This window comes from Lampetra fluviatilis, chromosome 15 (assembly GCF_964198595.1).
Source record: "Lampetra fluviatilis chromosome 15, kcLamFluv1.1, whole genome shotgun sequence".
Classification (NCBI taxonomy): Eukaryota; Metazoa; Chordata; class Hyperoartia; order Petromyzontiformes; family Petromyzontidae; genus Lampetra; species Lampetra fluviatilis.
In genome coordinates, this window is record NC_136289.1 from 13,050,046 (window position 1) to 13,064,369 (window position 14,324).

At 45.2% G+C, this 14,324-nt stretch overlaps 1 protein-coding gene across 3 annotated transcripts in view; it reads left to right on the plus strand.

Moving 5' to 3' along the window:
• Positions 1-719: 719 nt before the first annotated feature.
• FBXW7 (F-box and WD repeat domain containing 7) overlaps positions 720-14,324 on the plus strand; it is a 97,674-nt gene continuing 84,069 nt past the window's right edge. Inside the window, exon 1 of one of the 3 annotated variants that reach the window (XM_078863276.1) lies at positions 720-1,464. In XM_078863276.1, coding sequence (XP_078719402.1) covers positions 1,360-1,464 — 105 coding nt within the window. In that variant the 5' untranslated portion in view covers positions 720-1,359. Of the gene's footprint in view, positions 1,465-7,110; positions 7,156-12,453; positions 13,361-14,324 lie in introns of those variants that run through there. The other 2 variants (XM_078863278.1, XM_078863275.1) reach the window with 2 other exon arrangements.

Sequence of the window (14,324 nt, forward strand, 5' to 3'; positions counted from 1 at the left end):
TAGAAATAATTGATATATTTATTTATACGTGACTTTACCGAAAGAACCAAAGAGTACTACTCAAATTCCAGTGTTGCTCAGTCTAAAGCCAAATGGTGGAGGTTGTACCTTAGCTTGGATCACCCTTTGGAAACCTTTCCAATTATCAATTTCGTAGGGGGGGGAAATGCCAAAAATAGGTTTCGTAATTGGTCCGTATGTTGGTTTTCTTTTTGAAAAAATGTAGCTACAAACGTGATTGCAAAAGCACCGCACCATTGGTTAAGCCTGACCAAAACACTGCAATAATGCTCCCGTTATATGGATGCAGTCAAGATGGAAGTCATGCCTCCAAAATGTCAATCATCTCACACTTGCTGGGACAAGTTCAGACCAGTCCACATAAAAAAAACTTGCATATTCCAGGTAAGAGCCATTGTGTACAGAAATATATTCCAGAGTAAAATGGGCACACGCGTGTGGCAAAAGCGAATCGTTTGTGGGAGAACGGAACTACTTTGCATCACCACCACGTCGACAATTCCACTTGCTACGGGTGACGCTTGGCAAAAGAAAAAGCCGTGTCCCGAACACCACCTTGACCCCCTCGTCACCGCTGATGAAATGTAACCCCCCCACCCATAAAGTCCGCGTCCGGCACTGCCACCCACGCCCCCCCACCGCCCACCCGCCCGCCCGCTCGTACACGCCACCAGGTCCGCCCTCCCACACTCGCTCGCCTCTCCGCACCCAACGCGGTGGTGGTGGTGGCGGCAGTGGCGGCGGCAACAGCGATCGAGGATTCGAGCGAGCCGACCTCGGCGGCGATCTCACCTTGCCTGGTCACAACGGGCCAGACATTCAGCCGGTCAACCGTTCAGCCAGTCGGTTAGAGGCAGATGACCTCAAGCAAGGCAGTGGTCTTAGCCACAGAGCCAGCTGGTAAGGAGCTTGACAGCCATCTAATCGGCTAGTCAAATCGATACCTAGCCAGGTAACTACTCAGTCGTATAATAGCAGAGCTGGTCAGTTGTCTAGCCCGTAAGCCAGCGGAACAAAATATCCGGCTAATCATAGCAAGCCAGCCAATCGGACAGCCTGACGGTCATCGGTCAGAAAGACACGGCTCGCCGTTCCAGTAACCAGTGGGTCGGGTCGGAAAGCCATCAAGAAGCCAGCAAGCGACGTGATAGAGCCACCAAAAGTAATTCTCCAACCCCATCCACCTCCCCAGTCACAGCCAGCCAGGGGGCATCGACATCACCTCGCACCGCCGTCACCGCTATCGACACCCCCCTCCTTCCCCTCACCAACACCACTCGGCACCGAGGCAGCGACGGAAAAGACGAAGAGGGCACGGGCCGTCGACCGGCGCGGGTCATGGCAGAGCAAATAGACATAAACCGTGCGAGCGTCGATGATTTCGAGCGGGTCCTCGTCGGAGTGGGACGCAGGCGGGCGAGGGCCATCGTTCGCAGGCGCAAGGTACAGGCCGCAGTTGACAACACCATCCGCGATGTAATGATTTTTTTTCTCTCTTCTTTCTCGTTTTATTGTTTCGTAAACAAATATTTGTCACTGTATTGTGAGGTTTAGGGGTGAGCGCCGCGCACTCGGTGATCGTACGACACGTCGTTTAATTAGTTTGGTGTGGAATCTATATTGAGAGCAGGTGAAGTTGCGTGCGAGCAGTGCGGCCTGAGGCGAGAGGCTTTTACGGGGTTCGCGCAGCCTGGCAGTTTGCCTGAACGCGCGGCCGGGATTGGCAGCGCGGTTAGCGCCCGCGTTCAATCCTAATCAGCTGTGCACACCCAGCGGGGATTTTTTTTTCTTTCTAACACAACCACTATGAATGTCAAAATGGCAAACGTTGCAATGCTCGTAATTATTATTGTTGTATGATTGCAGATGTGTGTTGTCGCAAGGCTTGGTTTGTTTAATACGCGAATGCTTTTGGATATTGGTGGCAAGGTGTCCCGCTTTGTGTCATGGTTACGTGTGCGTCCGGCTGCTGTATGTTGGGAGGGTGAGGGGGCAGAGGATCAGTTGCATAAAACACCTAAAGATTACCTTTCCGCTTCGTTTTACAAATCTATTAAGACGGGTAAAGATCACTGTGAAGTTCTTCTATGCAACAGGCCATTGACTGATGTGACCTTTTGGTTAAAGTGCTCAGAAAAACGGTGCATATACTGGGGACCGTAAGACACGTGGATTCGTGTCGGTGTCCATTAACCTTTTGGCTTTTAAGTAAAAGGTAACAACGACAACATAAAACTTCCTGGGCAACGTGGTCCAATGTTGGCCATAAGCGGCCCGTAATTAGCCCCATGGCTTTGCATGTTTGAACTGTGCAATCTGGAATATTAGACTTTGTGTGGTCTTCTCAGTTAGGTCCTTAATTTTCAGCACATATTTGGTTTTAGTAATCTATGACATGTTTTAATTGCTCGGGCGAAATTACTTAACCACCGTCATCTTTAATGTTATCTAAGAATTTACCTTATAGAAAATGTATTGCCCAGTGTGTTTTATCTGTGCCAAAAATAAGCCGAACCATAGAAAAATAGCTTTAGCGAGCTGTTTGGCCAATGCACCCTTTGCAGAGCTGCCAATTAGTCAGAGATTTTAACTTGCACTGGACATTTTTTACAATGGGATGTTTTATAGACCGTGAGACCTGAAACAATGTGTGGGGTTAATATCCCTGATCTTATGGTAAGTAATAGATGTTTTAAATACTATCATAGCGCATTTAAATTATACAAATCTATTGAATTAGTGTACACTCGGTTTGTTGACATGGTTTTTAAGAATATTAATCAACATTTTCATGCAATCATTTTAATTTACCTGTAACATAACCTGGCACTGTGGAATATCATTTAAAGCCCTTGTACTGCTGGGTGAAGTATTCCCCATGCTTTGTTGGTCATGGGGGTTGTTTGACCATACTTCACGTTGTTCAGTGTGGATTGGTGATGGAGGGATCCAGGACAGATTCATATATTACTCAGGACTGATATTAGCTGTGGGTTGAGAATCAAACTCAGGTTGGTGAGTTTATAGTGAAGTGCATTTATCAGTGCACCATCGTTCCATACTGTGACATATCTCACAAAGATGTTAAAGGAAGCGTTACGTTTACCATTCTAAATATTACTGCTTTATGCAGTGCAGACTCGTTAGTAGGTAAAGGTGAACGCTGCACATACAGCTAATGCCTCTGGAGGCAGATTTCCTCCCTTTTGTAGATGCATTTAACCTCTGTCACATTAATAACATGGGTTGAAAGAGCTGGCCAGCTGGGTATATCCGCACTTTACTGTCCAACAAAATATCTGCTGATCAGCCCTGAAGGAGCTGTAACATAATCGTTGTAATCGATAATTCAGCAGAGGCTGTGCTGGGTAGAGATACGGACTGGAGGTTTTAAAAACTTTGATAGGGTATCGAACTTACTGCCTCAGGACGATATGTGCTGTGAGCTAGCTTCGACATTACACCACAGGGACTCATGAAGATGGTAAACGTGCCAAATGTAATCATATTTAAGTAGATGACCATGTGTCCCCCAGTGTTTGAATGGGAAAACACATTAATGTCGTGGCCTTTCAGCTAGCTGGCTTAAATTAATGTGTTGCTTTACAATACTTTTTACCCAAAAGTAAATTTTTCTGTATTGTAGTTGCATCCTTTTATATTGTACTTGGCTAACATGTTTGGATCGCCTTTATTTTAAAACTTTTGCTTAAAGGAAACTTTTAAGTAGCGATGGTTCGTATTCTCATACTGCTTAAAGTAGTGATAATTAGAATGCCTTAATATACCATACTTTGAGTGTAACGTAGCAGTTTATGAATTCCAATTGCAGCCATAAAATGAGATTTTGTTTTTCAAGGCAACTTTTTTCAATTCATAGGAAGGACTTGAGAGAGAAAAACACACCAAAATAAAACCATATGTGCGTTACAAAAAAACGAGTGAACAAAAATTGCTTTTATTTAAGCACGAAATAAAAAAAACGAAGTATTTGAATTCGATGTGGGGAGGGGGAACCAAGGAACAGACAGGAGGCAGGCCTGGAAGAAGTTGCTTCTAGGCCCTTGGCACTTCTGTTTCGTCGGCCTTAAGTGATGACTTTCTACAGTTGCTACACTGCTACTACACATGGTTAACTACCGCCGCTCTCACTCGCCTGCTCGTGCGAAAAACACCATTTGAAGATGCTATTTGCTAATTTTGCTATGAACAAAAAACATCTCGAAAAGTTCATCTCCGGTGTTAATTTCTCTCACCGTTTGAAAAAAACGGGTTAACATTGACTGCCTCTTTGTTTCTACACTGTGCTCTTTGAAAATATTTATTCAAGAAGATATCTCGTTAACATTTTTGTTGATCGTACAAACAACAACAAAAAACACGGTCATTTTTTGTTTGTAGGCCCTTGAGTTTTAGCAGGCCCCATGCACAGTGCCGAATGTGCCTATTGGATAATGCGACCCTGACAGGAGGCACCCCCCCCCCTCCGTGTCCCCTCTTAGTTTGCATTCCTTTTCCGTGTCCACTTTCCCAGCACATTATCGGCCTTGCGACAAAACCCAGCGGGGACATTTGCATCAGAAAGAGGGGGCAACACTATGCTGCGCCCTGCCACAAAGGCGCTCGCCTGCGCTGCTCGTCGTTCCGTACAGAAACATTATTGCAGAGGGCCACTCGGGCCGGCTTCCTGGCTGGCGTAACCCCTCGGCCCCTGGGTGCTCGCATTCCTCGGCGAGGAGCCCTTAGAAACGGGCTGAAAAGGGGGGGTGGTGGTGGTGAGGGTCCTAGAAAACCACCCGGTCAATTCCCCCGCCGACTGAACGGAACGATGGGGGGGTTGTGTTGGGTGGGTGGGTGGTTCTCGGGCTGTCTGGGCAAGCTGTCTGCCTTGTGTGAGCCACCCACTTAAACAGCGCCTACTGTTACCTGTGCACAACATGTGTGGAACACCTGTTGTCACTGTGTATGGCACGGTAGCCTTTTATTCTGCAAGAGGCGCTGCGTTGTTTTTTTAAAAGGAAAAAGAAGTAACCCTTTTTATACGCCGTAAGTCGTGCGAGCGAAAAGTTTTTTTTAATTGTTTGTTGCGGTGGCTCGATTGTTGTTGTTGTTGTAATAGGTGAGACCTGCATTGTTTTCTCATCGTCCCGGCGAAAGGCTGTGAGGTTGCGGAGTAAGTTGCTCGTGTTGCGCATGATGTACTGCGAATGGCCCTTTGCCCTCGGTGAAATTGGAATGTTTTTTTCCCCCCTTCTCAAAATGATGCTCTTGGTATGCAACGCACTTACTTCACTGTAGTCTCTGAAAATGGTTTACAGAAAAGGTATGCCGTGTAAAATACAACTACTGTACGGAATGCCGTGATGTACTGCAACATTCGATTATTCGGAATCTAAACATTCCTGAAAGCCATCGACTTTTTTTTGGGGGGGGGGGAGGATATTCATGCTCCATGGTGAGTTTGAGTTTAAGTTGGTGTTGCATGAGTTAAATGTTTTTCCCCCCCCTCTCTAAACAAACATTTCTTCAGAAAGTCACTGTATATCTCTCTGCTGATGGATCCGTGGTGGCCGCCCGGCTGAATGCAGTATGAGCTGGGGGAAGAGCCCTTTCTCGGGAACAAAGCGGCTGTTTCAGTTTACTTACAGAATTATGAGATGGGTTAGGAATTATAAAGAGGGATTTTTGCAGTGAACAGTGGCCCGAGTAGCAAAGGTCTTTGTTTTGCCTGCCCAGAATTAACTCTTTGTTGCCGAGGGCTATAACACAGCGACCCTGTGTGTTGGAGGTGCAGTTGAAAGTGGGCACAGTGCGACAGACGAACAAGGAAAAGCCTTGCTCAGGGTTTTGTTGGAATCTTGCACGGTATGTAGCGGTTTGTAATCGTCTTAAAGTCATATTCCAGCTTTCAGCAAAATTAAAATATATTACACTATTGCAAAATGAACACCGTGCAATGTTTTTTCGTTTGTGCTTACGTGACAATTTAAAGCAGTGGACAAGATTATTAAGGGTTTGTAATGTTAGGTTTACCTATAATTTGCACTTCATTGTTAAGCATTGAGGTTATTTACATTTATCATCAACATAAATGTATTTGCACTCCGGAAAAATTGCTTAATGTTAATGTGGATTGGCATTCTTGACGTGAAAAATGATGGAGTGTTCGTATACGTTAGTTTAATACCTTTTAAATATTTCTGCCAGCGTATATGAAACCGACAATATTATATTAAGTCTGTTCAGCATCTATTTATGCGTATAAACATATGGCCAGCAGAGTTTATGAGTGGGATTTCTGGATTGTGCTGGATTAGGCTATGATTGCAGGTGTAATCCTGTTTTAAGGCCACGGTACATCCACTGGTTGCAATGCACCTATAGCTATTTCCTTGTGGCCTCGGGCAATAAACCCATTCCTGTTGTGAAAATCCACTTAATGCCAATGTCGCTGGCACACGAGTTTTCTTTTCACCACACTATGTCAGATGAATGGCATATGCCCTGTCTTGTCAGGACATATAAGCTCGCACTCATTACACAAAAAGTGCTTGCCACAAATTAACCACAATACCTCGCTGATATCGGCAAGGAGCATAAACCATCACACGAACTCTGGTCATCCTCGCAGCGGCTTTTGGCTAGGCATTGTACAAAGATGGTCACCGCATCGCACCGTTTCAGAGGCCGTCTGGAACGTTCTTCCTTCTGACATGAAGCCACTGGAGCTATGCCCTTTTAAATCTAGATTTAAAACGAATTTCTTCAGAACTGTTTTTTTGTGTTGAGTTTGTTGTCCTTCCCCCACACCTCCGATGAACACGGTTGGCTGCGTATGGTGCGGAAGAAGTTCAGCATGCATGCAGAGGAGTAACAACTCTTTTCCACCACTAGGCGCACGGGGTAGACGGGGGCCTGCACAGAGCCCTGGTCTGGTGTGCCCTGAGAAGCATCGCTTGTTGAGGCGGGCTGCGTGCAAGCAATTTGCTAAGCAGTGGAGGGGATGTGAATGAATTGGGCAGGCTGCGCGCTGGGGCCATGCGGACAGTCTAATCTGTTCTCGTGATGAGGCTGGCCGAAGAACTTTGCTCACACCGTGAAAGGCCGTTTGTGCGGCGCCTGAATGGGATGGTTGTAAGTGAAATGTGTGAAGTGGAGAGGAACTTTCTGCTGCGACTATAGTTACATTCATCGTCTTGTCAATACGGCGAACACAGGGGAGAGCAGGGCTGTTATGAGAAGGACTGCAGCCGGGGAAAATTTGGCAATGAGACAATGCAAGCCGTTCTTAAGGAACGGTTACGTTAACTTTAAAATAACACAGCGTATAACTGGAAAATTACAGATTTCTATTTGTTTAAACAAAATTTCTACAGTTAAACCAAATCCGTGTATTATTTTTTTGAATTACTGTACTGTGGTGTGGAGGTAAAATGTGTGTTTGATAAGTTTGAAATGTTTTGTCACGATCCTGGCAGACGCTCAAACGTGCTTTAACAACATTTTGAAAAGTAAAGGTTATTGAGGACATTTTTTTTCAGGTGGTTAATAGTGTAGCATTAAGCCTTAGTATTTCAGTTTTACAAACGGATAACTAAGAAAGGGGCTCTTTTGTGCACTCCTTATACAGCAGTTTGGTGAGGTACCGCTAGCAAACACTAGTTTCTTTGCCCAACACATATCGGGTATTGACAGCAAAGTGCTCGGCTGGGCTGCTGTGATTCCTTTCCAGCACTTGCGCACGCACATACTGCTGCGCCTTTTACCCCTTTAGCGGTTGTGTTGACTTGGGGGTGGGCCCTTCCATGTAGATACCTAATTTAAATTATTGGAAGTTTTGGCTGCGGAGACTGGAAGTGAAACCCGACGACCACTGCATCGTACACACAAGTTAGCCGCTACACCACACAAGGTAGCCGCTACACCACACAAGGTAGCCGCTACACCACACAAGATACCCGCTACACCACACAAGTTAGACGCTACATCACACAAGTTACACCACACAAGGTAGCCGCTACACCACACAAGTTACACCACACAAGGTAGCCGCTACACCACACAAGTTACACCACACAAGGTAGCCGCTACACCACACAAGTTACACCACACAAGGTAGCCGCTACACCACACAAGGTAGCCGCTACACCACACAAGTTACACCACACAAGTTACACCACACAAGTTACATCACACAAGTTAGCCGCTACACCATCTCTTGCCCATTCCTAGCTCATTCCAGACAATCCTGCCCTGCTCTATTGATTTTTACATTTAATTTGTCTTGTGGAATTTGTGTAATTCCGCTTTTGGTCCGGGCGTGACCTTCGAAAACATGCTACGCAGTTTACTAAACGAGCTGTGGAAGATGTAAATAAAATGAAAAACTTGGTGGTGAAATTTATTCTTCGTTGAATAATGCAGCAGTTTACGACTACATTAAGCCGCAAAATGAGCACCACAAAGATTCAGTACTTAATAGTGTGCGTTAAATTATTAAGTGTGGTCTGCATGAGCTGAGGTTTTTTGTGTTTTTTTCAAGCTTTGTAAGCAGCTTCTTGCGTGGAAACATATTATGCACTGCAAATTAAATGTATAATATGCTTGATATTGCATATACAAATTATAACAGTGGTGTTAATTTATAATGTGCTTACATAGAATATATGTCATTGCTGCATTGCTGAAGATGGACATCATTTATGTGGCTCTCAATGCTGTTAACGTTTATAAATTATTACCTGAGATGGTCTTGTAAGCCAGGGGCTCTTAAAACTTTTTACAACGATATTGAACGTGCACAATATCGCACGATTAACTATACAGGGACATTCACCAAAATGTCCCATCACGGAGGATGATATGTTAAATGTTCTCAGCATCTGGTTCGTGCACCAGTGCTTCGGTTTCATCAAGATTCCACTTCGTTTTAGACATCGGTGGCATTTCGCAGTTCCTGACTTTTAAAAGTGATTGTGCCACATCGAGCATGGGAGGTCACGAATGCATTAAAGCTCGCTGACGGCTGTGTGACATAACACGCCTTATGCCACTCTGTTTAATGCCAGTGTATACAGAGGGTAGGTCCTCATTTACCGGGACGGATGATAGGAGTTGAAGTGCTCCTCGGCAAACCCCACCTGTGCCCATTCAGCCGTACGCCGCAATATGTTAATGGCATCGGGGTTTTTTTTTCTCTCTCTTCTTCCAAACTTGTCTCCGGGTGTCCCCTTGTGGCATCGTCGGGTTCACCGGAGCAATTACAGTCCTCGGCCCGTGTCCCATCCCCTCACGCCAAGCACCTGTGCGCGGTGGCAGGCGTGCGCGTGCATATATGAAACGCCGCCCGTACGCCAAGTGCAATAACGCACAGCAGCGTGCCTCTTTGCAGGACTTGTCGAGTCCAAGGGCTGCTGCCTTCGTACGTGACGCGCATGATGCTCTGCATCGTGGGCGATTCATTATCCTGTGCTGATCACGTAATTGCTTTTCTGCTGCAGGCCGAATTGGATTAACCCCTTAGCTCGGCTGGGCACCGATATGCAGTTGGTGTGGGGGTTGTGGGAGGATGGAGAGGCGTGTCCCTATTGAGGAGGCTGGATTTTGACATTGTGTCATGTAGGCGAGGGCTGGAATGCGTACAGATGATGTGATGAATGAACCGTTAAAACTGTGCATTGCTATCTTGTCAATTTCACTGTGCTTAAACGTCTAGTGTTGTGTAGTGTATACTGTGGCAGTGTCTCATCGGATTGTCAAAGTTTTCGTTGTATTCTTGGCTGCTGTAATGTTCAGTAAAAAGACAACTCAACACATTTGTTAACACTGCCTTAAAAGGAACAGTGTATAACGGTGATGTTTCGGGCGATGATCCATCGCCCGAAGAAGCGCCATTGCCCATATATTATATATTTTAAGCCAGTGTTATTTACACACAATTGTACGTTTATTTTTGTTAACTGTGCCTGTGCACCACTGCCAGTGCAGGATCGCCAAATAATTTGTTTTGTTCAAACAGTTTTCAGTGTTAGTATGATATATGAAGCCCCATTGGGAGTGGGATTTTGTAATAAATGTGTTTTCTCCTGTGCGTTAATATTTCAGGGTAGTGTTAAATGACCCATAGGTGTATGGCATTGCTTAGCAGCACACAATCCCACGGGCACCAATAATGATTGCATTTCACGGCTCGAAAATTTGTTATAACACTCTTTTGAATGATATTCAAGAAGTGAATTAGAGGATTTGTGGGTTTGGGAAAGTGAGAAGTTTTCAAATATACTGATAATTATATTAAACAATCATTGCAAAATTGCTCCACACTCTGTTGAAAGACTATTTGATATTCATTTTTTTTACTCTAATCTCAAGGTGAAGGTCAGAGTCTGTATATTTAAACAGCTGTACAGCATGTACCATTAAAAATACTTTATAGTATGGGAAGTTAATAGTTCAGGTAGAGAACAGCATGCAAGCCCGCGCTATATGGTGATTTAAGAGTAGGATAGTTCGTATTTCTTCCCGTTTCCATGACTGGCTCATTATAGCGCTGGGTTTAGCTGATGTATGGTTAGCGCCATAATTGGAGAGGGAGAAGGGATGGAACAGCGGTGACCTTTTCCTGTTGGATCACCTCCCCAGCCTCTGAATTGCCAGGAAAGCAAAGGGAGGCTGGAACAAGAATTCCTAAGATGGTTGTAAGACCAATGTGGTCGTCCAAGTGGCTTCCTTACAGTGTCCACAGATCGCACGCATTTATTTTGCTTATTTTGTACGTCCTTTGTTTATTTCTCCGCTGGGATAGGTTAAAGTGAAGAGGCTTTGAGTTGGGTTTCCCTTCTGTAAACGGCCGACTGAATTATAGATATAAAAATCATTGTTCATATTGTTTTGGCATTTGCGGCGTTAAGGTCAAGTCCAGGATCATATCAAGGACAAAGAGACATTTTAATGAACATCGCTAATTCATGAGGAGGGCTTTTCCCATAAATTATCCTGATTATGAGTGGTAGTCGCAATGCCCCTACCCGGAGGCTACATTAGCATTGGCTCTGAATGAGGCAGTGGTATAATTCCGAGCCATAAATCTTGGCTAGCTTCATGCAAATGTGAGATGTGTATTTTCCCTAACAAGCTCATAAAAATATCATTTGCTAATTAAAATTTAAAATTGAAACATCATTTCATAGATTTTTGTGACATGTGGAGAGGCGATAATTGTTATGATGTGCAAATGTTGTAGCCATCTCAAATAGTCACGTTAAAGAGCGGATGGATAAATACAAGAACGTGTATGCTGCTTACAAGAAGCACATTGATCAGCAAGATATTACCATCAGTCATTGACCTAGCTTTATCCTAACAGCACTTCTGGATCCTCTTTGTCAGCAGAGGTAATACATTTTTTTTGGCTTCACACAAGAAACACCTGTCATGCGATGTGCTTAATGGTGTGATATTGAACATTGTCCTCTGTTATATAAACCATTTGCCATGTGTTTTGAAGAGCCTAGCTGGAAACTTAAATGCTCCAGTCCCTGCATTGTCCATTGAAAATACTCAATTTATTTTTGCGCCGTTTACAGGAACACATAGACTGATTTACAACCTGATTTCTGCAAGAAAAGCAAAGTTCAGATTGCAGAAAGGAATTTATTGCAAAAATCCAGCATCTGCTTGCTAAAGGGAGCAGGCAATTATGCAGGGAAAGACCACTTGCTGTCAATGCTGTAATATTATACGTATAACAGCGTGCATATATTTTACAGCTCATAAAAAATTGTCATTCCATAACAAAAATAAGTGATGCAATGTACTTGCATCTCTGAAGTAATCATCACAGAGCGCATTTGTGCTGGGATTGTGGTTATTTTCTGGCCAACAGCAGAACACTGGTAGTGGCATCGCAGAGGTTGTCTTTGTGGGAGACATCAACCCTGCGCAAAGCATCCAACTGCAGATTTCTATGAGCTCGTGCAATTATTGGTACGGGGCAAATGCATTGCACGGGGTTTGTATACCGCGTTCACTCGGCAGATAGTGCAGTCCTTGCACTCCATGGTCTGCAGTGATGATTGTGCACTGCTGGCGAAGGTGTCTCGGCAGTCGGAGGCAATTATTACGTCGTGGTTTTCTGCATGCACGTGCGAGGGAAAGCGTTGGCTCTGCTGTAGTGAGGTCCTTCCATTGTGATTGGTCGCACAGAAATCAAATCCATCAATTTGTGACGACGTTTTTTTTCTCCTCTCGCAATGACGGAATGCTCTTGGTGTACAACGGTGCCGTGCTAGCCTCACCTTGTGGGACCGCTGAAAAGAGGCATTGCCTACAAAGAGGGTGCAAAGGTACAAAGAAAGAAAAAATAATGCAAAGGTCAGTGCCGTGCCCTCTGATCTGAAAATGGGCGGCACAGGGAGAGATGACGTGGGATTGTGCGGAGGCTCACTGCTAACGGCTTCACAAGCCGATCTGGCTGACCAGCTGTAAGCACGGCGCTTTATCCGCGCTTCATTTATCGATCGTAGGATCCTTGGGGGATTTCTCATCTGCAAGAGGTAAAACGAATCAAGAAGTGGACGCAGGGATTACCGGCTCCAGCGGCATTGTACTGTTTGCTCCTCGGTGCCACAACAGATGCGCTGCGTGCTGCCTCTCGTGCGGGGCTCTGAATTGTAAATCGGAGCCACCCCCGTATCGCTTTCATTGACAGTCTACCTCGAGGCCTTTTTATTGACTGATGAAATGTAAAGGCCTTGTTGCTGATGCGGAGAGCGCCGCTGCCAGCAGCAGATTTCCTGGGGGACAGCTGGCTCCTCGGCGAGATGGATGCGCATTGGCCGGCGCCGGATGCGTGATTGGGTAAATCAAGCCGGCGCACGCGTGTACACCGCGAGCGCGGGAAGAGTGATGGGGGATCTGGGAGCACCGGAGAGGATGGGATTGATTGGGGAAGGGACGTGCTGGTGAGGCTGCTAGCTCATGGGTAGGAACGGGTCCGTCCTGCATTCTTGGCTGAGCATGGCAGCAAGAGTGTAATAAAGAGCCATTGAGAGACATAAAATAAGCAAAGCAAGACATTACTGAAGATAAGAGAGTCGGGTAGAGCAGAAGATAAAGGTGTTGGTGCCTTTACGGAACGGTTGGGAGCTTGAAGACGGGGGGGAGGTACGGAGCCACCTCGACGCGTTAGCCGGCACTGCTGATGTGCGGGTGCCGGTGCAGCGTGATCTCGGCGCTGGCGGAGAAGCTGAGGCGCACGCCGTGGCTGGCCGACCTGCTGTCCCGCTATGGCAGCTCCTCGTCCCGGCAGCACTCCCCCAGGAAGCGCGGTGGCCTGCAGGTAATGGCTCCGCTGCTACCGCTGCTGCTGTTGCGACGGCCGTCTTGTCCGCCCCGGCAGGCGTGCCCCGTGCTCCCTGGCGGTCCTGTCGCTCGGCCTGGTCCCACCGCCAGCCGCGCAGGGACCCCGAGCGCCTTATCCGCTGATTCCTTGTTAAGCTCATTTGTGTTTGTTGTAGGCTGAGTTTGGAAACAATTGAAATCGAGTTAAGCTGATGAGCAAAGACTTTGCAGCAGCTGGGTGTTGAGCCAGTTTGGCTTTTAACCAGAAATTTTTTTTTTGCCGCGTAACTTAATATTTTTTTCCCCTAAGTTGATGTTGTTTTTTTTGTGGTTTTATTTTTAGTTTCTGGGTATAATCTGAAAAATAGATTGCACTACAGTAGTGTATTACATGTAAGTAACTGTGTGGAATAGGAGTTGTGGGGTTGGGTTTGGGTTTGGAGGATACCCATCTGTCATAAGAGAAGTCAGGATGTGAATCAAAAAATTGGCTGTGCCAATTTCCTCAACTTCTGGATTAGTAACTGATCTCAGTGTAACCTGTGTATTTATGATTAACTCATTGGCGGGCAGTATGCCTCCCTTCAAGTACTGTTTTAAGTGTAAAAATGTATTGAAAGTTAACATCTCTTAATTACATTAATGGTCTTCTCATGATGTCAGGTACAGCTTGTGCAATGGAGCTCACACTCCTGTATAACCATTAACTATAATCATTCATCTTCATTAAGCGTATTTATAATTAGATTATTTGTATTTTTAAATCATATCAATAATTACCTGAGGTTTTTTAAATTAAATGCATTAGAACACACAATTTCTATGAGTAATAAACTTGAAAACAGTGATTCTCCAAGGCTTTGTAACCTACAGTTTTTGTCTTGCATTTAAACTCGCTGAGCAGTTCTCTTTGAAAGAGGTTATTAAGATAATATTTAAATTTCATCATTCTCATTTTCCCT